The sequence below is a fragment of the Gopherus evgoodei genome, chromosome 6, assembly GCF_007399415.2.
Source record: "Gopherus evgoodei ecotype Sinaloan lineage chromosome 6, rGopEvg1_v1.p, whole genome shotgun sequence".
NCBI lineage: Eukaryota > Metazoa > Chordata > Testudines > Testudinidae > Gopherus > Gopherus evgoodei.
The window spans coordinates 92022266-92046557 of record NC_044327.1 but is presented as its reverse complement, the minus strand read 5'-3'; the positions used below and the strand labels follow the sequence as shown (position 1 = coordinate 92046557).

Below are 24292 nucleotides of genomic sequence, written 5' to 3'. Positions count from 1 at the left end.
CTTTAAAGTCTGTGCCCAAACAGAAACAGGTTCCCTCTCAGCCAGGAGAGAAGGTAGCTATCTACCAGTCTCCAATCAAATTAAGCAAAGTGTGACCAAAAAACTATAGAAGCGCCATTTATGTAAGCAGGGGGATGGGAAGTCCACAGGAAGGGAAGAACAGCATGAGGTAATCTTGCCTCTTGAAACAAGGTCACTGAAATTTGGAAGATATAAGCAAGGACAGAAGCCACATTTGACATCCATCACTAGACAGACAAGGGAACAGCGGAGAAAGAGGTGTCTTTCAACCAAGGTTGTATTGAAGTCTCTGGAAACTGAAAATAAAGTGAGAAATCTGCTTAGGCCAAGATCTTTCACTCACAAAAGACAAGCGAAGCCAGGACCTCGTGCTTCTGTGGAAAATCCTGAGAAAGTCAGCTATGACTGGGAATACCGAAGACTGGTGAGAGAAAGCATCGTGAACAAAGCCTGTCCCTTGCTAGTTTATCTTTTAGATACCCGTTTTCCCTTTTGATTTGCTTGTAATCTTTTCTAACTTTATTTCTTTTACTTGGCATCACTTAAATGTATTAACAATAGGACACAGGTTAGATTATTTATTTATTTTTTACTGTAAACCAATTCTGTGCTGTGTCTGCAGGAAAGAATATATTTATTTCAATTAAATTAATAACTCTGATGTGCTTTTGTTCCTTTAAAAAGACACACAGACCTTCTTATTTCTCTAAATTGTCCAAGCGAGGGCTGGACATAGAGCACAAGGTTTTGGGAAAATCTGGGACTGGGAGTGTGTTGGGGTCATCTTGCTGGTTGTAACCAAGGCTGATAGAAACCAGTGTGGGTCTGTAGACAGGCTGCTCGGGTCAGAATTGCTGAACAAGCGCTGGCTGCATGTCACACTGAGTCAGCAACAAGCATGCAGGTCATAAGCTGAGTGTCTACGTCCCAGGTAGTGAGTTACAGTGGCAAAGCACTGAGAGGCACTAAGTCTTACAGGGTAAGAAGTGACATCCCCTCCCTGCTCTGAATCGCACATGCACAAACTTTAAATCTTTTCAACAGCTATATCCAGCAGGGCTGCACATGTGCCTGTGCTGCCTCATGCTCCTGTGCAATGGCCATGTCCCTCCCCCTCCCTCAGTTCCCTCATAATTCGAAGCCCTTGACTGCCGAGGACTACAAAAGGAGGGATGGAGAATGGGTCGTGGGACCCACACTTCCCACAACATCTTAAAGAACCACTGCTACTATAGAAAGGCAAGGTATGGTGGCACAAGGAGCATCAGCTGAATCAGTTGAACAGAAATGGAAGTACAGCTTTCCCAAACTTGGCATCAGATCTAGCTAAATCCAGTGAATAATGCTTGACATACATGAGTGGGTTGCTCTGTGTAACTACCTTGCAGATTTCAGTACATTTCAGAAGTAGGCTACAGATGTTACCTAGGCTCTGCTGGAGTGAACCTTAATAATCATTAGCATAGGCACAACAGCCAGCTGGTAACACAATTAGATACAAAGACTAAACGGATAATGGAGTGCATGAAGTAGCCTGTCCCTGTAGCCACAAATAGAAAAGGAGACATTCTGAAAGATTTGGGCCTGTCAATGTAATAAAGAGCTCTGAATATGTCCAGAGTATGTAGCTTTTTCTCCCCTGGTGTGGAGTTTCAGGAAGAACAGACCAAATTCTGTTCTGGCCAAATTGATTATCACCAAAAAGACTGTTTTGAGAGTAAGACTGTAGATGGAGCTCTCTGAGAGAGGTTTGAAGGGAAGCTCCATAAGCTTTGAAAGGACAACACTGAGGTTCCATATGGAAGAAGGCTCTCTAACCAGTAGATAAGTAAGCATTAGTCTCAAGAAATTTGGATACCATTAGATGAGAGAAGATGGAGAGCAATTTTATCACAAACCAGAACCCCATTGCACTAGGTGCTGTACAAACAGACATTCCCTGCCCCCAAAGAGGTTACAATCCAAGTATAAAGACAAAAGACAACAGAGGATAGAGGCAGATAGGAAGTACAAGGAAACAATGAGTCAGTAGTGGCCAGCAGGATAGGTAGTGGTCTCAGCACGACAGCAGCATAACCATTGCCAAGTTTTGTGTAGGCCTCATGGCAAGGTAGAATTTTAAGGCCGGTTTTGAAGGAGGATAATGAGTTAGTTTTGCAGATGTTTAAGGTAAGCTCTTCCCAAGCATCAGGGACAGCATGGGAGAAAGGATGAAGGTGCTTGTTTTCTTACTATGTGGGATGAGGCTCTGCATTTCTCAACACATGGAAGAGTATATCGCAACAGCGCCAGTAAGGCCAAGGTGACAGATTACAAGGGTACTGTCCCAATTACAGTTCTCCTGTCCACTGCTAGTCACATATCAGTGCCCAGTACAGAAAGCAACCTAGAGGGAACTCTGAGAACATTCTGACCCACAAAGGAGGATTCCCTAATTGAAGTAGGGAAGAAAGAGTACCTTGGAGATGGCAAAGAGGAGTTTCTCTCTTTCAAAGGCTTCTTCTCCCCACTAGAACCAAGATTATGGTGCCTGGTTACAGGGAGGCACTTGCCACGGATAGGCTCCTCAACTCTGAGTTGGTGGATTTCTCTTCCCCAGGGTAAGACATGACTTTTATGGATTGCTCAAGTAGAAGTAATTTGAGCCTGATGTGTCTCAGTTTTTGAGTGCAGGATGAGAAGATGCAGCAGGAAAAAAAAATACACTTGCTGGTGATGTCCCTGCCCTGAAGCAGAAGAGACATCTGCTAAGTCCATCAATGAAGAGCATATGACTATCACATGACAGATAGGGTTTAAACCCCGTGGGTTTAGAGTTTGTCATGATGACAGTTGGTGCAAAATGCCTTGCCCTACTCTACAGGGGGCATATGGGGCACATACCCATTTTTTTAAACATCTAAGTCAAAGATAACAAGAAGTGAAGAAGAGTTTCTTCACAAAACAAAGTCTGAAGCTCAAGAAGTGTAGTGGGTTGAACATTTGCCAGGTTCCATTTTGCTGCCACAGACAGTAAGAGGCAACTGAGGGAGGGTTGCAGACATTCTGTCCTTTATGTCTTGGTATGGGAACATGAGACGGCACAGGGGGCATGTGAAGCACCGACAGATACTGCTATTCAAAAGATTCTGAGCTTGTGCATGTGAGGCACATTCACATCTACAGTGGGATCCACACTGCCACACTCAAAGAAATCATGAATTAATTCTTGACAACAGTTAAACACTTTAATGTTGAAAACATCTTGAATTTTTTCCCCTTTGGATTTTATCCTGCAATGAAGTAACTATTAACTAGAGCTGTTTGAGAATTTTTTCTAAGATGTCGTTTCTTTGGAAAAATGCCAATTTTTGCAGGATGGACCAGAAACTACACTTCTGGTGGGAAAGATGCCTCAGGTCAAAACCAGAAACCACCCCCTACCTCAGAATAGCCCAGTCGTTACGGCGCTCACCTGGGAAGTCGGATGTACAGGTTCAAGTTTCAGTTCTGCCTGATTTGGTGCACAGGCTTAAACATGGGCATTCCATATCCCAGGCGAACGTTCTAGCTCACAGGCTATTTACTACTCTGTAGCAGATGACTCGCTCTCTTCTGTTTGACCCGTTCCACTTTGCATAAATAAGTAAATATTCAATAGATCAGAGATAGAGTTCGATTCTCTGTCTCCGCAGTTAGAATATTCACCTGGAATGACTGGAACCTGAATATCCACTTCCCAGGTAAGCCTCCTAACCACAGGAATACTAGCTATTCTGGGTGGGAGTGCTCACTCATTTTTCACAAAAGATTTCAAGAGGTCTCTGATATGTGCCAACGTGGAACTGGAAATTTTTCAAAATCTCAAACATGTTTGCAGGATGGGAAAAGGTTCTCACCCAGATCTACTATTAACTAAGGCCTTTAAGAGACAAAATGCTGTGTAAATGATAATATGTGATGTGGTGCTGCTATTTATTCACGTCATAAAAACTCGCATCTGGAGGGGCTCTTGAGAATTGCTTAAGGCCAGAAAGGAGATAAGTTGACATTACCACTGTGCTAGCTGACAAGATCTATGATCTGACTACACGTGACAAATACGAAGCACGATTTTAATGGGACTACACAAGCGCAAAGTACATGTTTAAGAACTTTACTGTATCAGGCCTAAGAAAGGATGTTAATTTAAAGTACTTGCCTGACTTTATCCCTGAACTTCACTATTGGCACTTTTGCTCGAATCAGCTGAGGTCTCTCAATGTAGTTTGCTGAAAGGGAGGAAAAATATATTCAGTGAAGTGTCATGTAAGGCACTGAATGTAAGAAAACTGGATCCTAAAGTGGTAGTCAGATCATTCACATTTAGTAAACAGGAGCTGACTAGTGAACTTAGCTAAAGTGATATAATGAAGTCCAATATGAACTTTTGCAGTAAACCCAGAAGAACTACTAGCTGAAATACAATCTAGGTGATTATAAGAAAAAATTAAAGATAACTTCATTTCTACTGTGAAAAAACCATTGGTCGAAGGTTTTTCAATGGGACACGAGATACAAGCAGATTAATCTTAAAAAGATCAATTCTTCAAATGCTATACTGAATAATCCTTGCTCACATGAAAAGGACCATTGGGGATAGCTCAGCGGTTTGAGCATTGGCCTGCTAAACCCAGGGTTGTGAGTTCAATCCCTGAGAGGGCGATTTGGGGATTGGTCCTGCTTTGAGCAGTGGCTGGACTAGATGATCTCTTGAGGTCCCTTCCAACCCTAATAATCTATGATTCTAATGGTACGTCTACAATATGGGATTATTCCGATTTTACATAAACCAGTTTTATAAAACAGATTATATAAAGTCGAGTGCACACAGCCACACTACACATATTAATTCGGCGGTGTGCGTCCATGGTCCGAGGCTAGCGTCGATTTCCGGAGCGTTGCACTGTGGGTAGCTATTCCGTAGCTATCCCATAGTTCCCCGCAGTCTCCCTCACCCCTTAGAATTCTGGGTTGAGAGCCCAGTGGCTGATGGGACAAAAATCATTGTCACGGGTGGTTCTGGGTAAATGTCGTCAGTCATTCCTTCTTCCGGGAAAGCAACGGCAGACAATCATTTCGTGCCCTTTTTCCCTGGATTGCCCTGGCAGACGCCATAGCATGGCAACCATGGAGCCCATTCAGCTTTTTTTTTTTTTTTTTTTAATTACAGTCACCATATGTGTACTGGATGCTGCGGAGAGAGACGATATTCCAGCGCCACACAGCAGCATTCATTTGCTTTTGCATGATAGCAGAGACGGTTACCAGTCGTTCTGTACCGTCTGCTGCCAGTGTAAATTGGCAATGAGATGACAGTTATCTGTCCTTCTGTACTGTTTGCTGCTATCATGGGTGCCTCTGGCTGAGATCGGCCGGGGGCGCAAAGGCAAAACTGGGAATGACTCCCTGAGTCAATCTCTCCTTTATGGTTTCTAAAAATAGAGTCAGTCCTGCCTAGAATATGGGGCAAGTGTACTAAAGAACTAGTGTATCAGAGAGCACAACTGCTCCGTGTCAGATCCTGCAGAAATGATGAGCTACATGCCATTCACGGGGGGGTCCCCCTGCAACAACCCCACCCGTTGCTTCCCTCCTCTCCCAACCCTCCTGGGCTACCGTGGCAGTGTCCCCTCCATTTGTGTCATGAAGTTATAAAGAATGCAGGAATAAGAAACAGTGACTTGTTAATGAGATAAAATGAGGGGGAGGCAGCCTCCCAGTGCTATGACAGTCCAGGCAGGACATTAAGTGGTGCAGGGGAGAGAAGCCCAGCATGCCACTGCTATGACAGTCCAGGCAGGACAGAATCTTTTCTTTACACAGGAAAGGGAGGGGGCTGATGTAGCTCAGCCCCCAGTTGCTATGATGAGGACGGTTACCAGCCGTTCTGTACCATCTACTGGGAATGACCGAGAATCATTTCTATTTTCACCCAGGCGCCCCCGGCCAGCCTCACCTGAAGCCAGCCAGGAGCACTCACAAGTTGATAACAAGGACGGCTACCAGTCCTACTGCACCGTCTGCCACCGGGCAGGGGAGAGGAGTGGATACTGCTCTTCACTGCTGCAGCATCGCATCTACCAGCAGCACGCAGTAGACATAGGGTGACATATAACAAAGTCAAGAAACGATTTCTTTCCCTTTTCTTTCATGGGGGGGGGGGGGGAGGAGAGTAAATTGACGAGTTATTCCCTGAACCACACCGGACAATGTGTTTGAACCTACAGGCATTGGGAGCTCAGCCAAGAATGCTAATATTTTTTGGAGACTGCTGGGGACTGTGGGATAGCTGGAGTCCTCAGTACCCCCCTCCATGAGCGTCCATTTGAGTCTCTGGCTTCCCATTATGCTTGTCACGCAGCACTATGTAGCCTGGAAATTTTTTTTTTCAAACGCTTTGGCATTTCGTCTTCTGTAACGGAGCTTTGATAGAACAGAATTGTTTCCTCATACAGCGATCAGATCCAGTATCTCCCATGCTGGAGCTCTTTTTGGATTTCGGACTGCATTGCCACCCGTGCTGATCAGAGCTCCATGCTGAGCAAACAGGAAATGAAAATCAAAATTTTGCAGGGCTTTTTCTGTTTACCTGGCCACTGCATCCGAGTTCAGATTGCTGTCCAGAGCGGTCACAGTGGTGCACTGTGGGATACTGCCTGGAGGCCAACACCGTCAATTTGCGGCCACACTAACCCTAATCCTATATGGTAATACCGATTTTAGCGCTACTCCTCTCATCGGGGAGGAATACAGAAACTGATTTAAAGAGCCCTTTATATCAATATAAAGGGCCACGTAGTGTGGATGGGTACAGTGTTAAATCGGTTTAACATTGCTAAAATCGGTTTAAACACGTAGTGTAGACCAAGCCTAAATCAACGAAACTGCTTATATTAGTGCTACTTACTTTACAAGAGGTACAAAACCAGACCTAAAACTTGGAAGCCAGACCCACAGTCCACTGATATACAGCAAAACAGACTAGGACTGAGCTGTGGGTGTGTCTAATTTTTAATCTTTTCCCTTAGTATTTAGGATTTTTTAATCTATATTTTGTTAGATTAGTACTTTGATTTTGTCTTAACAGAAGAATTGTATCTTCATTATACATACATACTGTACTTAAAACTCTCTGCAGGAACTGTTAATTTGGTTAATTGACTGTGTTCTGAGAAAGATGTTTCCTAGCATTCTATCGACATAGAACACAAGTTATTGTTATTTTTGCAATTAGGACAACTCTTTCCATCAAAGGACAGTAGGGGAGACAGACCACACCTGCATTTTGTTTTTTGGGAGCTACGACATATCTTCCCAGAGGCATCTCTCACTCAGCAATAATCAGGAGAGACAGAGAGAGAGAAAAGCTGAGTCCAAAGGACCTTAACCATTACGGAAAACCATCGGGAACAGAGCTTTTAATAGTCTTCACTATGCTAGCAAAATCTGGGACCACTTGAACTTTGCATGCTTTCTGTATCAGACAACATTTTATTTTCCCTTATCGCTACTGTAAATTAAGCCAGAAGTAGAAAGTATAAGGAAAATAAAGGTAAGAACATTTTGTTCTTACCTTTAAGACCACCTTAAATTAACTTACTCCTCACTATAATACTATAATCTATAATACAGATTAAGCAGTTTCTCTTCATGTTTACAATCAGGTTCTCAGTAACCTAAAGATGTAAGGTTTGGGTTGCAAGCAATAGAGGGGAACATTAGTTTATTAAAAATAATCTTCCCAGTGAAATTTAAAAAGTCATGTCTATCTGATTTTAGAATCTGGAAAGGCCTTTCCAACTACTGTACCACTTACCCCTTCTGATAAGATACTGTACATTATGTGATATTTTTATCCCATATGATTGGAATCTAGACAACATACACATATAAAGGTAGCTTTAATGAACTATCCATTTTGCCTCCAGAATTACAAACACTGTTACCAATTGTCTAGGACTTACAAAGTTTAGTACAGAAGAGTTTTTGGACTAAGCTGAGTATATGCCTTGCTTCAGTCTTCTGATTTACCTGAAATATGAAATTTAAGATACAGAACATAAGTACGTGACCCCTTCTCTTTCCCTATTTATACAATATTTACAGTGAATGGAAAAAATCTGATATTTTAGGAGATGAGCATGTAAAAACCTATCAGCATTCAGGAAGTAAAAACCTATCAGCATTCAGGAAGTTTATCAAAGCCTTTATAATATTTTCTTTAGCAACAGCTAAAATATGTCATATAGAGTACTGCTTATCATGCATCATAGTCACACCAGAGAACAACTCTGACAGGAAACTAACCCATATCTGAAGAAACTGGAGTTTTGCAACATTCGCTTTAATTGGTGTTACTTACAAGAATACTCCAGAATCCTCTACTTAAGACTTAATTTTACTATTCTTTTTCTCTGAACTTAGCGTCCTCTCACTATATGTAGTAAAGTACAATAAGTACATTTTAGTGATGACATATTACATAATAAGTTTTCTTACTGTGGCAACTCAGTAAAATTACCGAATCTCTATTCCCTCTTAAAAAGTCCACATTCTCTGTTTTTTTCTCAATAGGATTTTGTATCATGGAAAGTTTGTCTTGCTGTCTCATAACAATGCAAATGGCTGTCACCACATTATGTAACCTGGACTTTAAGTCAAGTCATTTTCACTTTTGAGAACTTTTTTCCTATTGAAGTAAAGTGTCACAGATTTTCCATTGTGACCTTGGGCAACTAACTCATCTCTCTGTGTTTCAGTTCTGCCTATTTGTAAAATTAAGGTAACTACTTTACAGGGCTGTTGCATGAAGCTACATTAAGATTTGTAAAGTATTCTGAGAGCCACAGATCAAAGCTCTAGCAATGTGAAATATAATTGTTAAATAGAAGGTTTTCACACCCCCTATATAACTCTCAATTTCTTACATGGGTGGATTCCAAAAACAGACTTAATCCACTAAACAAAAACCAAATTTTTCAAGGTAATATCTTGAAAGGGACAATTTGCTTTATTACAGAGTTCACTGTGTTAACAGTCTTCCCATTTTAACATGTTTTTTAAAGCAACTTACCGGCTCCTCTTTAACCACGAGGCACAGGTCACCATCACTGCTACGAGTACCAAATCCATTCAGTGAGGATCCAACCAAGAAGAGTCTGCTCTCTGCAGCAACAGAACCATAGAATGAAGGTTGAGGATTTTTCTTAGCTCAAACAAAATCATATAACTGAAACCTGTATATTCAAATATGTATTGAAAGCCTGAAATAACATACGTGGAAAAATTTGCTGAATTTCCTTCTGGAGTTCCGTTCGGCAGAGCTCTTTTTTGTTCAAGTCGCAGGTTTGTTGCTGACATGCTTGAAACAACTCCAGAACCTGTTGACTTAACTTAACACCCCCCACAAAAAAAAAAAAAACACCTTTTATAATGGATGAAAAATTCCTGCGAAAAATAGAGTTATATGAAAAACGGAAGACAGAATACATCATAATTAAAAGGCAATAACATACATATATGTCTATATTAGCTTCAAAAGTCTATTCACTCTTAGAGCCTTATCCAGCTCAAATTCACCTTAAATCACCCACACAAGACTGGTTTGGCCAATAAGTGGAGAGAGGCTATTCATCCACAGCAAGCCAATTTTCATCTTCAGCCAGGAAATATCTGCAACCGTTCAAGCAAAGAGCAGCCCTAAAGGCTACAAATATTTTCTATTGACTCAAACAAATAGGAACTTTAAAATTATGTCAGGAAAAAAACAAATATTAAAAAAAAAACTAGTTTGAAGACAGTTTGCATGAGAGGAAAAATCAAAACACTAGCTATCTGTCAGAAAAATTCTGGTTTTATTTGGAAACAAGCATCATTAGTTTCTCTTAATCTACTTTATAGCTATGCATTATAAATAATCATCATCTTGAGGTAAATATTTTCACAGTAGTATAACAAGACCTGTCTCAATACATTCTTGACCTTATTAAAAATGAAAATTCTAACATGGCACTTCCCTGTTGTTTGTTACATAATGCACTACAGTCTTTCAATTTCAAAAGAAAACGCTGCAACAGGCTTTGTTCTTATTTTGTGGCTATGATATCATTATATCCAGAGGTGGTGCTAGCTCATTGGGGGCCCTAAGCAGGAATATTTTTGCCACTCCCAAACACATACTGAAAAGTGAACAGGTGGCACCCTTGAGCTGCTCAAGCCCCTAAGCAATTGCTTAGTCTGCTTATGCCTACCACCAGCTCGGATTATATCTGCTATGTCCCTCCTCCCCCACATCCTAGAAGATGCAGGATACAGCAAAAAGTGCTTTTTCCTCCCTTACACAGCCTCAGAACTGGAATGATAAATTCTCCCTCACCTCCTCCCGGTTTTGGTAGAGAGGCTTCTTTACAGCTCTCTCATTGCTCCTTTTGTAGTGTAATCTCCCACACTACTGGGTCTCTTTCCTTATTAGTCCTATCTCTGCTGTTTCACATGTGATGCAACAAATGGAGACCGCTATGATTTTCACTCTGCCTGACCCATATGCAGATTTTATGAGATCCACATGTAGGAAGAAAACAGGGAGGTAGCATAGAGCTACAGACATTCTCTGTCCCTTGCAAGAACACACACCAGCAGCCATGTTTGTTAAACCAAGCAGCTGATGCTGCCATAAAATTCCAAAAAAAGTTTTCCTGGCAGCCTGAGAGACAAGAGAGTCTCCCTACCAGCTGGAGAACAGACTTAAATTAGTTAATGTTTGTAAGTGCTCTGTAAAACCATCATGCAAGTGACAAGTAGTAGTATCATGAGCTCATTTAAATTTGTTAATAGATCACTGAAGATGAGAGTTGGAAGAGACCCCCTGCTCTAAGCAGGGCCAAGCCCAATTAAATCATTCCAGCCAGGGCTTTGTCAAGCCAGGTCTTAAAAACCTCTAAGGATAGAGATTCCATGACCTCCCTAGGTAACCCTTTTTAAAACAGAATGGTGTCTTACCTTTAATACTTAAGAAAAAATCACTAGCATTAAATGTTTTCTTTATACTTTTTTCATATAAATGACAAAATATGAATATCTCACAAGAAGAAAGTAAAACTCAGGCCTGTGTTGACATTACCTTATCTTTGGCCACAGGGAGCGTGGTTTCTATAGGGTCTGGAAATGGAGCATCTCGTAAGGGTGGAACACATCCAGTCAAATCTGGTATGTAATGTGCATGAAACAATGGTGAAGGAATTGATCCTGGGAATGAGTATCTGCGTTCTTCTGGTAAAGGCACTGTTTGGTTAACTAGAGTTGACTCACAATGAGGTGAATGAAACCGCTGACGTTTGACATCATAAGGAACATTTTGTTCACTTAGCCTCCTGCAAAAAACAAAGACAGTATCCCTCCAGCTTGTAATTTAAACATGTATCAACATCCAATAATGAATTACTTAAAGTAGAGCCTGAAGTACAAATACTAACAGTTAATTACAGTGAATATTTCAGCAAAACCAAGTTGTTTTTTTTTAAAACAAGAGGCATGCCCATCCTAGGTACTAAGTAAATCAAAATCTTGAATGGAGAACATATGAGAATGGATAACCGCTGAAGTGCAGTCATCTCTGAAGTGCAATGCACCATCAGCTGATTAATGGCACAATTTACATTATACAATAGTAAAATGAATACCATCGTCAAATGAAACTAAATGGTGAATTCAGTTAGGCAAATTATAACTAACCAAGCTGAAGTCTGGTCAGGCTATTTTAACCTACTTTTTTTCTGAAATACTCACTACTGAAAAGTGTGTTTTTGTAATTACATCGACATTGGTGCAGTGAAAAGTTGTGTCCAGTGTGTATACCCAGTGATGAATTTGATAAATTCAAAGGTGGGAAGGGGAGAAAGAGAGGAACTTACCACAATAGCCATTCAAAATGTAGAATTTGTCTGTGTAGGTTTAGATTGTACAGACAGTAAAATGTGTAATCTGGGCAAAAAAGAACCACTATTCATTTGGCAAATATTTATAGTTTAATGCATTCATTAATGTGGCTCAAAGTTAACGTGTCTGTTTCAAACACAAACAATATAATCCAGCATGATCTCATTAGTTTTAGAAATCTAAATATACTTTATTATGTAATGCTGTGGTCTTACATTCGTCTTGGCATTTCAAAATCCCATTGTGATAAAGCTGTATTAGATGTTCGAGTCTATACATTTTACTTTCAAACAGCTGTTGTACAGAAGAGGATGCTCTAGTTTTGTATAAAAAGAAAACATGAATATAAAAGTGTATTTATTCTTTACAAAAATGCACCATGAACAAACTTTTCTTTTAAAAAAATAAACCTGTTTAAAATAAAAATTTGAAATTTGAGAAACTGATTGGGAATTTAAAAAACAGATGTTGATTTCCTCTTTCAATCTATGAGTAAAAGTCAGGGAGAAGAGGATGAGATATACAAATTCTAAAAACAAAGAACATGGGGACAGATTTTCAAAGATATTTAGACACCTACAGATGCAGTTGTTTGCCAATGGGATTTTCAAAAGGTGTCTGTCTGCATTTTTAGACACTTAAACACCTTTGCTTCTGGTCACCATAGCCAGATTTTCAAATCTGCCAATTTGTTAGCTACAGTTAATATTTCCTTTGTTTAATAAATAATCAGTTTTAAATGCAAAAACATGTTTTGATTTTTTTCCCTTATGTATCCTATTTTTGCACATTTACTTGAATTCCAATTTCCATCTAAATACAGCTTGACAAAAAACTGAGCAAAACCCAGTTTCCATCTGGAATTTCCCTTTCAGAAAAACCTAAGACAACTGAGAGGGACACAAAGTTACATGTAAGTTTGTTTGTTTATTGTAGAACAGCAAAACTTGCTTACAAAATTCCCAAAAGCAAGGATCTTATAGAAGATCCTTGCTTGTATTTATTTATATATATAAAAAATGAAATAAAAGTTAAAGGCTAAACGTAATTAATACTATACTTCAAAAAGCTCTCAGATGCAGAGGCAAACAAACTGCAGACTTCCTGTTTTCTATGTCACAGAAACATCATAATCTCCATACAATGTACATTGAAAAAGCAGTTCTACTCAATTTGAATTTTTATCAAATTACTGACACTAATCTACTTCAATTTAAAACACGTGTGCGCGCTTGTTTATACAGAATTGGGGGCCTGATTTGCAAGACAGATGGCGGAGGAGCCACTAGTAATTGAAAAGAAAATAAGAGAGCAGTATATTCCAAGCACTTTTCTATTACAGCTAATATTGTCACAAGCAGGTGTATTTGTGCATTACACCTTTTTGTGCATTACTTACTTCCTGCCTCGGAATAATGTGGGGGCAGCTGATGTAGGTCCTGAGCTGCCATTTCCATACGTCAATGGCTGAGGTGAAACAGCTGGAATAGTTGAAAGGTTCCCACTCAAGAGAGCTCTAGAAAGACTGCAGGCCATAATTATTATTCAGATAATAACTGAGGGTTTGGGATATTTTTCTTACACTTTTCAATAAAAAAATTAAGTAGAAAACCCCAAATATAACCTATTTGTTAGAAGTAGTACGTCTATTCTTTACATTTGAAAGGAGAAAGAGGAGAATACTTTTCACAGGATGAAATTAACTAGAATAAGAAAATGAGGTAGTTACTGCGCAGAGTACAAATACAAAAGGAATTTTGCAAACTTACTCAAAAACAACACTTAGTGTTAACATGAATTTCTCAAGAGAACATTCATGCTTTAAAACTTAACCCCAGCCAAATGTTCCTTTCTCTTATTCATCTCCTCCGTTGACTCTCCACCCCCACCCATTCTCAATTTAAGATCCTTAAAGACCCACTGTGGATTACTAGCTCCCACTGCTGTGATGCATCATGTATTGCGCTGGTGTGTATTTCATTTACTACTGAACAGTAATGGAATATGCAGGCCACCAAGAGAGGTAATGCAAATCCATGTTTAGAAATTGATAAATTTCTAAACAAAATTAAAATATTTTATATGACAAAGTATAACATATTGGAAAAAAATATTCTTCCAGTGATAAATAGAAATTATTTTCCTTCAAAGGAAGATACATTTTGGGCCTGATTTGACAGTGACATTTGTTAATTCTCTGAGAAATATCTTCATTTGATTCTTCCCTCCAACCTAGATCAGTTTAAAAAAAAAAAAAAAGAAAAAAAGCACAGGCCTTCCAGGAACCATTTCCCATTCTGAAATTCTACTGTACTTACGCTGCATTCTGAAAGTTGAACCGAGCATCAACAATTTGCTGATGAGAGAGAAGAGTGGGTGGTATGTTCAGAGGAAGCTCACTGAAGAAATTATTGTGCTGCTGATGTTTTGGAAGAAAGGGTGGACGACCCAAGTTGGAGGAATTTGGGAACATGCTCTTCTTCACTGAAAGTGAACATGTATTCTTCTACCTAGATCAACATTTTAAAAAATCCTGAAATTAGGCAGCTAACAAAATACTAATTATGTACTTCTTTTCAAAGCATGCATTGATTTAACTATTTTGCCACTGAACAACTAGAATAAATCAAAACAGATTTCTAGAAGTCACCTTAGATTTTCTCAGCCTTATCCTATGGGTATTTTATCACCTCTGAGAAGACACTGTGTAAAACAAAATCATTTTAATAAGTAGTTACCTTGATTTAGCATATTCTTGTAAAGGAAAATTTTGATTAATTCCCCATATCTAGTTTTTTTTTAAAATGTTTTATAAAACCTAAGGTAGGTGTTTCCACCGTCTTGTTGAAAATTGGATTTCCATGTAAATAGTCTACTTGGAGTTAAACATTTATAGGTAATACTCCAAAAGAAACAAAATGACATTCAGTTACTATATAAGAACCAGAAAGTGCAACTGACCAAAAAATAAAACAAAACTAGTATATTATCGTGTTCAAGACGAATAATATGCAAAAAGTAAGCAGCCAACATTAATGGTGAAATGTAATTTAGAGTTTTAAATTGATTTCAGTTTCAACAATATAACTGAGTTCAGTTGAACTATTCACATGCATAAAGTTACTCATATGCAAGTTTACAGGATAGAGTTCTAAGGCAGAGGTTCTCAAACTGTGGTCCGTCGACCACCCAGTGGTCTGTGAGCTCCATTCAGGTGGTCCGCAGATAGTTCCCTCTGAGGTGCGTGCATGGGCAGCCGCACACAAGAGAATGAAGGGCCACCGATCTAATTAGTAGAGCCGCGCAGGCATGGCTCCACTAATTAGGTGCCTGGACCCTGGAGGAGACACACATGTAAGGTGAGGTGGTGGCCTTGGGGGTGCGGAATAGAGGGTAGGTGGGAGGGGGCAGTGGGGTGAGAAAAGGGGGTGGGGGAAGTTTGGGACATGGAGGGCTGCGGTGGCCAGAGAAAGAGGCGACTTTTCCCAGCTCCAGGGCTGCAGCTGCTGGGAAGAGACGGTCCGCCTTCCCAGCCTCAGCTCTGTGGCAAGGGTAGAGAACCCCTCCACCACACACACACCTCCTTCCCAGCCGCAGCTCGGGGGCTGCCACAGCAGGGCAGAGAGGGCACATCCACTGCATTAGAAAGGGTAAGACTCCTGATATTAAAATATGAGTTGTGCACTTTTATTTGTATAACAAAAAACAATTATAATTAATTTTTATATATATCACTTTTATCAAAAGCACATTACAATAGTTAGCTAACGATACAAACAACATTTGGAAAAATCATTAAATGGTCTGCCAAGACTCTTGGCAATTTTCAAGTCGTCCGTGGGGAAAAAAAGAAAAAAAAATTTGGAGAACGACTGTTCTAAGGCAATAGTAGTAAAACTTTGATTTTTTTTTATTACACGTTGTTTCAGCTGATTGTGACAAACATTTGTGAGTCTGTTACAGTTTACCTAACCTACTATTTTCATTTGTCACCATGTAGGAAAATGCCAAAATGTATCATTTAAATTACATACATTGTATAGAATCAGAAAAATCAGAGGATTAAAAGAGAAAAGACATTAAAAAACTTCATCTTTAAGACAAATTAGACATAGAATTATAATTTACAACAGAAGTTCCTGAGCATTTCTTCTTAAACTCAACTTACATTATAAACAAGTTTCCTTTCTTAAGTTACTAACGCTGCCTCAGAAGAATTTTCAAATTCAGTTTGCTAATCACTGCATACTGCTGTTTACTTTTCACATTTCTCTTTGCTGCAGTGAAAGCCAGTGAGTTTTTTCAATTCTCTTTACAGTCAGTTTCATGTTCAGGGTCTTAAACCCAAACACATAAATCCCAACACACAAGTAGCCACACTCGCTGCAAGCGTTAAGATTATACTAACATCTCCAGGCATAAACAACCTTTTTCATCAGAATGTATAAAAATAATTTGGAAATAAAATTAGATATTTCCACATTTCTTGGTTGTCAACTTGATTTTATAAACACTACCCCACAAAAAAAAAAGGGCCACCTACAACACTGATATGCTCATGCTAAAAAAAAGTTAAACCATTAAGGAACTCAGTGGTAATTTCCCAATTGCTTAAGAAAAGAGAAACCACATATCATAGAAACAAAAACTGCTCCAGTCCCATTTCCAGCACCAGATACATCCCTTCATATATGCTAAGTACTTGTGTATTCCATGACCCACCAGCGACAAAACCTGAAGTGAGTACATCCTTTGCAAGAAAATTGTGCTTCAGAATCCAAACTTTCTTTTTAAAATGGTTGTGAAAAACCCATGAACCAAGTATAAATCAATGCACCAGTTATCTTCCTGAATCAGAATACAACCTAAACTCATGGCTCAGAGATATGAACTGTTCAATTTGTGCAAATGGTGATAGTTATCATTGAGCTTGAAAATTATGTTAATATTTAAATTAATTTTCATTACTGATTGTCCTAGTAGAAACATTTAGTAAGGGCTTGTCTTAATGGGGAAATTTACCAGCATTATCATACTGCCGCATGGGGATTTATACCAATATAACTACAGCAGCATGTTAATGCTGGTAGATTTCCCCATACAGACAAGTCCTAACATGCATAGGGTTAGGGGTTGTTATAAAATTGGATGGGTGGGGTTCTGTGGCCTGCCTTGTGCAGGAGGTCAGACTAGATGATCAGATTGGTCCCTTCTGACCTATGAGTCTATGAGACAAACCTAAAATGATGCCCACTTGGATTGGAGGGGCAAGTAGAGACACTACTGGGAATCAGAGAAGCTGAGGAGTTCCTAGACAGCCAGATTCAGGAAATATCAGTACTCTAGGTTCAAGGAGCTGGCCACCAAAAACGAGAGAGAGAGAGAGAAAAGACCTGGCAATTTGTAACCACCAGAGGCAAAAAGTCACAGCAGCATTCTTTATGGCTGGAGAGAGACGAGGATGAGCAGGCTGTGGCCACCAGAAAGACAAGGATCAAGAGGAATTTTACAAAGCTAGAGGAGTTTCCAGTTGATACCAGGTCCTCAATGTAGAAACTGTGGAAGAGACCTCTCGAGATCCAGCTGTTCCAAAGGAACAGAGACGTACAGGACACATCTGTGAATGACTGCTCAGCCCAACCTATAACAAAAATCAAGCTTGTTCACAAAGAGCTCTCCCACTATCCAGGTATGAGACAGACAGGCTTAGCCCAGCAGAATCCAAGTGTGGAGAGGCTTACTGTGAGGGAATCCAAGTGTGGGATGAGAGGGTTCTGTGTGGGGCAATCTGGGTGCAATCAACTCATTGGGGGGAGGGGGGTTCCGCGTGCGGGGGGGATGAGGCTCTGCGGGGGGGGGGCAGGTGAAGATGGTTGGGGTTAAGCAGGAGGGCTGTGGGGGAATGAGGCTCAGCAGGAGGGAATCCAAGTGCTGGGTGAATGGGGCTCGGTGGGGTGGAGATCCAGGTGCAGCTGATTGGGGCTCAGTGGGATGAGGAGCTCATTGGGGTGGGGGTTTGAGTGCAGGGAGCTCAGCGGCAGATAGTCTGGGTGCAGGAGCGGGAGTCTTGATGCAGGAGGGAGGGGCTTTCCAGGGGGTCCAGGTGTGGAGGAGGGGGGCTCACCAGGGAGAAAGGTCTGAGTGCAAGGGTCCTCAGGATGCGGGTGAGAATCAGTGGGGCGAAGATTCGGGGTGCTTGGTGGAGGCATTCTAGGTCCATCTTCTGTGGGAAAAGGGAGCTATAAAGTTTGGATGGCCTCCAGCTCAGTAGAAGGGGGACCAATCTTCTCAGGGATGGCTGGCTGGCTAGAGGAGTCAGGAGGTGGTTAAACTAATAAGAAAAGAGGAGGGTAAAAAGAGGGAAGGTCTGAGCACTCCGTACAAAAATCAAAATGTTGAGCACAAAATTAAACAAGGAACCAAAGGACATACAGAAGAAATTCTTTAATTGCCTAACAAATCAACAGAGCTAGACATGTACCCAGAAGCCTCCTGCTGCAAGACAAGCCCAAGAAAGAAACCAACAGAACTCCACTGGCCATCACATACAGTCCTCAGCTTAAACCTCTCCAACGCATCATCAGTGATCTACAACCCATCCTGAACAATGATCCCTCGCTTTCACAGACCTTGAGAGGCAGGACCGTCCTCATCCACAGACAACCTGCCAACCTTAAGCATATTCTCATCATGAACCACACACTGCACCATAGCAACTCTAACTCAGGAACCAATCCATGAAACAAACCTCGATGCCAACTCTGTCCACATATCTACACCAGCAACACCATCACATCACCAGTTCATTCACGTGCACATCCACCAATGTTATATACGCCATCATGTGCCAGCAATGCCCCTCTACTATGTATATTGGCCAAACTGGACAGTCCCTACGTAAATGGACACAAGTCAGATATTAGGAATGGCACTACACAAAAACCTGTAGGAGAACAGTTCAACCTTCAGGACCAGACTCCAAAGAGAAACTGCTGAGCTTCAGTTCATTTGCAAATTTGACACCATCAGCTCAGGATTAAACAACGACTATGAATGGCTTGCCAACTACAAAAGCAGTTTCTTCTCCCTTGGTGTTCAGACTTCAACTGCTAGAAGAGGGCCTCATCCTCCCTGACTGAACTAATCTTGTTATCTCCAGACTGATTCTGGCCTGCATATTTATACCTGCCTCTGGAAATTTCCATTATATGCGTCTGACGAAGTGGGTATTCACCCATGAAAGCTTATGCTCCAATACATCTGTTAGTCTATAAGGTACCACAGGACTCTTTGTTGCTTTTTAATTGCCTATGTACCAATGCTAGGCGCTTGGGTAACAAACAAGAGGAATTTTCACTTATGAGCATAAATTTGATCTAGTTGGTATAATTGAAATCTGGGTGGGATAATTCCTTTACTGAAGGTTAAAAATCAACGGTTAAAACCTATGTAGGGAGGATCAGGTGGCCAAAAGGGGAGTGGGAGTGGTGCTGTACGCAGGGCCAGCTCCAGGCACCAGGAAACCAAGCAAGTGCTTGGGGCAGCACAATTGCAAGGGCGGCAGTTGCGCTTTTATTTTTATTTTTTTTGCACTTTGGCAGTTGCACACTTGGAGGCAGCAAAAAACCTAGAGCCAGCCCTGGCTCTATGTAAAAAATTGTATTACACCTCTACCTTGATATAACAGTGTCCTCGGGAGCCAAAAAATCTTACCACGTTATAAGTGAAACCGCATTATATTGAACTTGCTTTGATCCACCAAAGTGCTTTACCGCGTTTATATCCAAATTCGTGTTATATCAGGTCGTGTTATATCAAGGTAGCGGAGTACTTGTTTCCAAGTCACTGATAACTCAGGAGAGAATAATCTTGAATGCTTATGGATCAATGTCCTAACACTTAAAGCACACAATGAGCTATTAGGGGCTGCTACAGAACTTCATAAATCGCTAGGGAATCAGATAACTGACTCCTTATCACTTACAGAAAAAAGCACTGATAATGGGGGACTTTAATCTGGGTGACACATGCTGGAGGACTCATGCTGCCAGTACTAAAACATCTTTGGAATTTCTAAATATTGTAGATAACTTTCTGGCTCAGAATTTGTTTCATCCAAGATGGGGAAACTCTATATTAGACCTCATCTTGACAGATAATGAAGAAATGACCACAGAACTTAAAATTAATGGTAACTTAGGTACAAGTGATCATGACTTCATCACATTTATAATGTGCAAGCAGAATAAAGTCCAGACCAGTAATATATATACTTAGTGCATTAAAAGGGCCAATTTCACAAATTATGAATACAATTATGAGTCTATCATCCGGGAGGAAGAATTTAATCAAAAAAAATGTGAGTGTTAATTGGGAATTATTTAGGAATATTTTACTAGATGCCTCAAAAGCCACAATTGAGAAAGAAGGCCATCTGGGTTAAAAAATTGGCTTGGTGCAGAGGGAAAGTGAAAACAGACATAAAAAATAAAAATATATAACAACTAGAAGAAAAGAGAAGCTGATAGTTCTGAATATAAATCAGATGCTAGGACTTATAGAAAATTGATAAAGGAAGAAAAGAGAGACACAAGGAGAAATCTATTGCCAGCAAAGTTAAGGATGATAAAGAGTTTTTTAAAATATATTAGGAACAAAAGGAATTCTAACAATGGTATTGGTCAATTATTAAATGGAAATGGTAGAATTACCAATAATGCTGAAAAGGCAGAAATGTTCAATAGATATTTCTGTTTTGTATTTGGGAAAAAAAGAGAGATGATGTACTCATATCACATAATGCTTTTCCCATTCCACTAGTATCTCAGTAGGATGTTAAATAGCAGATGTTCACCAACAACTGCACCAATATACACACTGCATGCTTCCAACCCCATGGAGTCCCATGCGCATTTACACTGTGCTGTAGCCTAGTGCCTCCAGACCCCAGCATGCATGCCACACACATGCCCCCAGTGTCATACACCTGGTGCCCCTGAGGCGCCAGCTCTGTACTACACCACAACCCACCCCCCCCACACCCCTCAAGTGTTCTGTATTCTAGTGCCACGAACACATCCCTCCACATCTTGCCAGCCCCCATACCACAGAACAGTACCTTTGCCCAAGCCGTATATCCTAGCTTTGTACCCCCCACACCTCCAGGGCCCAAGCCCCCAGCTCTGTACGCCACATATCTCTGCACACACATCTAGTGCCCTAGGCGACCCTAGCTCTGTACCTCGCCACACACCTTCAGTGCCCTCAGCTCTGTATCCCACACATCTTATGCAAAGTAAGTTGTCATGGGGTAAGAGGGAAAGTCCTCTGATGGATCTGGAACTGATTAAAAGATCAGAAACAAAGGGTAGGAATAAATGATCAGTTTTCAGAATGCAGAGAGGTAAATAGTAGTGTACCCCTGGGGTCTGTATTGGGACCAGTACTATTCAATATATTCCCAAATGATCTGGCAAAAAGTGTAAACAGGGAGGGAGCACAGTTTGCAGATGATACAAAACTACTCAAGACAATTAAGTCCAAAGCAGACTGCCAAGCGCTGCAAAGGTATGTTACAGAACTGGATGATTGAGCAACAAAATGGCATATGAAATCCAATGTTGATAAATGCAATACATTGGAAAACATAATCCCAACTATATATATAAAGTTATGGTATCTAAATTAACTGTTACCACACAAGAAAGACGTTGGAGTCATTGTGGATAGTTCTCTGAAAACATCCACTCAATGTGCAGCGGCAGCCAAAAAAGCTAACAATCTTTAGAATCATTAGAAAAGGAAAAGATAAGAGGACAGAAAATATCATATTGCCTTTATATACATCCGTGAGTGCAGATGTGGTCACTCCATCTCAAAAAAAGATGTACTGGAATTGGAAAAGGTATAGAAAAGGACAACAAAAATGATTAGCTGCATGGATATGATAAAGGCCCAAAAAATCATGACTGGTATGGAGAAAGTAAATAAAGAAGTATTACTTACTCCTTCTCATAACACAAGAACTAAGTATCACCCTAAAGAAATCAACAGGTAGCAGATTTAAAATAAAACAAATTGAAGTATTTTTTCCATACAATGCTCAGTCAACCTCTGGAACTCTTTTCTGGGAACACTGTGAAGGCCAAGACTATAACAGGGATGAAAAAAGAATTAGATAAGTTCATGGAGGATAGGCCCATCAACGGCTAATAGCCAGGATAGACAGATGCAAAACCATGATCTGAAGTCTCCCTAGCCTCTGTTTGCCAGAAGCTGGGAATGGGCAACCGGGGATGGATCCTATTGGCATCCAGCGGGGGTGGGCGGGCGAAGCCCGCCCACTTCTAAAGGGCCTCCCCCAGCCTAAGGGGAGGACCCACAGGTCTGGAACACCAAATAATTACGGGGGACAACTAATGAAAAAAAACAGGATCGGGAGTGAGGTCATAGGGCTAAACGAAGGGAACCCGATGGGGACACCGAGCAGAGAACCCCGGACAACACCCACTGCTCCTCGAAGGCGTCAAGGGAGCCAGTGGACGCCGCCCAGAGGAACTCAGCCCGGATGCGTGAGCAGACGGAGGAACGGAAATAGGCCCTACAGTCGCAGGAAATCCCGTCGGCCAACCTCCTCTCCCTGGTGTTGTAGATGGCCAGTTTGGCCAGGGCCAAGAGGAGGTTGAGAAGGAGATCCCGCGACTTCGTGGGGCCACGGATGGGGAGCGTGTAGATAAAAAGGTGAGGGGAAAAGTGCAACCAAAAACGCAGGAAAATATTCAGGACTTGATGATTACCTGTTCTGTTCATTCCCTCTGGGGCATCTGTCATTAGCTACAGGCATACTGGGCTAGATGGACCTTTGGTCTGACCCACTACGGCCGTTCTTATCCCCCCCCACACACACCTCCAGTGCCAAAGTCCCCAGCTCTGTGCCCCACACATCCCCCCACACCTCCAGTGCCCTCGTGCCCCCTGCGCCTCGCCGGCCCGCACACCGCGGCGCAATGCCTCTGTCCCAGCAGCGAGTGGCGGGCGGAAGCAGAGCGCGGGGCCCTGGCCCCTCCCCTCTGTCTTGAGCAAGGAGTCACTCGCGGCAGAGGACCCTGCGGCTGGCACCCGCGCCCCGGCCGGGACACTTACTCCGGTCCGGGGGCAAGGACGGGCAGCGGAGGAGCCGGGGCCTCGCCAGCTCCGCGTAGGACGCAGCGCCGTGCCGGCCCCGGGCAGTCAGCGGGGGCGCTAGCTCTGCTCTCCGCCGGCAGGACTTCGCCGGAAGCCAACCGGGCCAGGGGCTGCCCAGCTGAGAGCCGCCCTCTGACCCGGATCCAGAAAGGGCCGGCAGGACGTGAGCGCTCTGCCCCCCCCCCCCCGGCCTCACGTTTGTCACCGTGCGCATGCGCGGTGTCCCCGTGCAGGAGACGTAGGGCTCTGGTACAGGTGCGCGTGGGGGCGTCGTTTTTTTCTGTTCCCTGCCCGTGCGCGCTGGGACGTTCGAGTCCTTCGGGGGCCTCCCGCATCCTGGGACCAGCTCTGTGGGAGCGGGCACAGCCCTCCCCACTCCTGCTGCACCGGCGTGAGCCTCCCGGAGGCTGTCACCCACCTTCCCCGCGGTGCGAGCTCAGCCGCTAGGCGGCGCTGCCCTCACGCTGCGGCAGTGGGGTCAGTGGTCTGCTGAATCGTGGTAACTTCCGTCAGGGCGTTGCCATTTATTCTTGGGGTACACAGAGTTTGTGCTTTAGGAGGTGACCTCCCCCCAGCCCGAGATGATCCCGCCTAGGCTGCTGGAAGCTGTAGGGCACAGGCCTAGGCGGTGGAATTGGAGAAGAGGGCTCAGGTACAGCTCCTTGCAGCTAAGCATGACCTGTAGGCAGGTTGCACGTGGTCTGTTGCTTTAAAGTGCAATATTTTCTTCTCCATGCTCTAAAAATGAGGCTGTTCCTGTCTCTCAAGGCCGGTGCTACCATTAAGGCAAACTAGGTGGTTGTCTAGGGCACCAAGATTTGGCGCCAAAAAGCAGTGCCCCTGATTTTTTTTTTTTACAGCAGTTCCTCCCCAAGCGCGCGGTCGCTGCTCCTCTTCTCCCGCCTCCCAGGCTTGCAGCGCCAATCAGCTGTTTTGGAGCTGCAAGCCTGCGAAAAGAATTAGAGTGGGGGCAGTGTGCTTGGGGAGGATGCAGAGCAGAGGTGAGCTGGGGTGCGGAGGTACCGCACGGCTCCCCGGGCCGGGAGGGTGGGGAGGTGTCGCGGGGGTGCCTCAGGGCAGGTGGGGGGTGGGGAGCTGCCGCAGGGCAGGGGAGAGCACAAGGTGGAAGTTT

General features: G+C 42.3%; 1 protein-coding gene across 4 annotated transcripts in view; it reads right to left on the bottom strand.

The window, feature by feature from the left end:
- TENT2 (terminal nucleotidyltransferase 2) overlaps positions 1-23300 on the bottom strand; it is a 79487-nt gene extending 56187 nt beyond the window's left edge. Inside the window, exons 1-8 of one of the 4 annotated variants that reach the window (XM_030566670.1) lie at positions 23119-23300; positions 14295-14486; positions 13376-13501; positions 11162-11411; positions 9320-9434; positions 9116-9207; positions 8007-8073; positions 4202-4271 (exon numbers count right to left, since the gene is read on the bottom strand). In XM_030566670.1, coding sequence (XP_030422530.1) covers positions 4202-4271; positions 8007-8073; positions 9116-9207; positions 9320-9434; positions 11162-11411; positions 13376-13501; positions 14295-14449 — 875 coding nt within the window. In that variant the 5' untranslated portion in view covers positions 14450-14486; positions 23119-23300. Of the gene's footprint in view, positions 1-4201; positions 4272-8006; positions 8074-9115; positions 9208-9319; positions 9435-11161; positions 11412-13375; positions 13502-14294; positions 14487-14626; positions 15343-22772; positions 22812-23118 lie in introns of those variants that run through there. The other 3 variants (XM_030566671.1, XM_030566672.1, XM_030566673.1) reach the window with 3 other exon arrangements.
- Between the last annotated feature and the right edge of the window lie 992 nt (positions 23301-24292).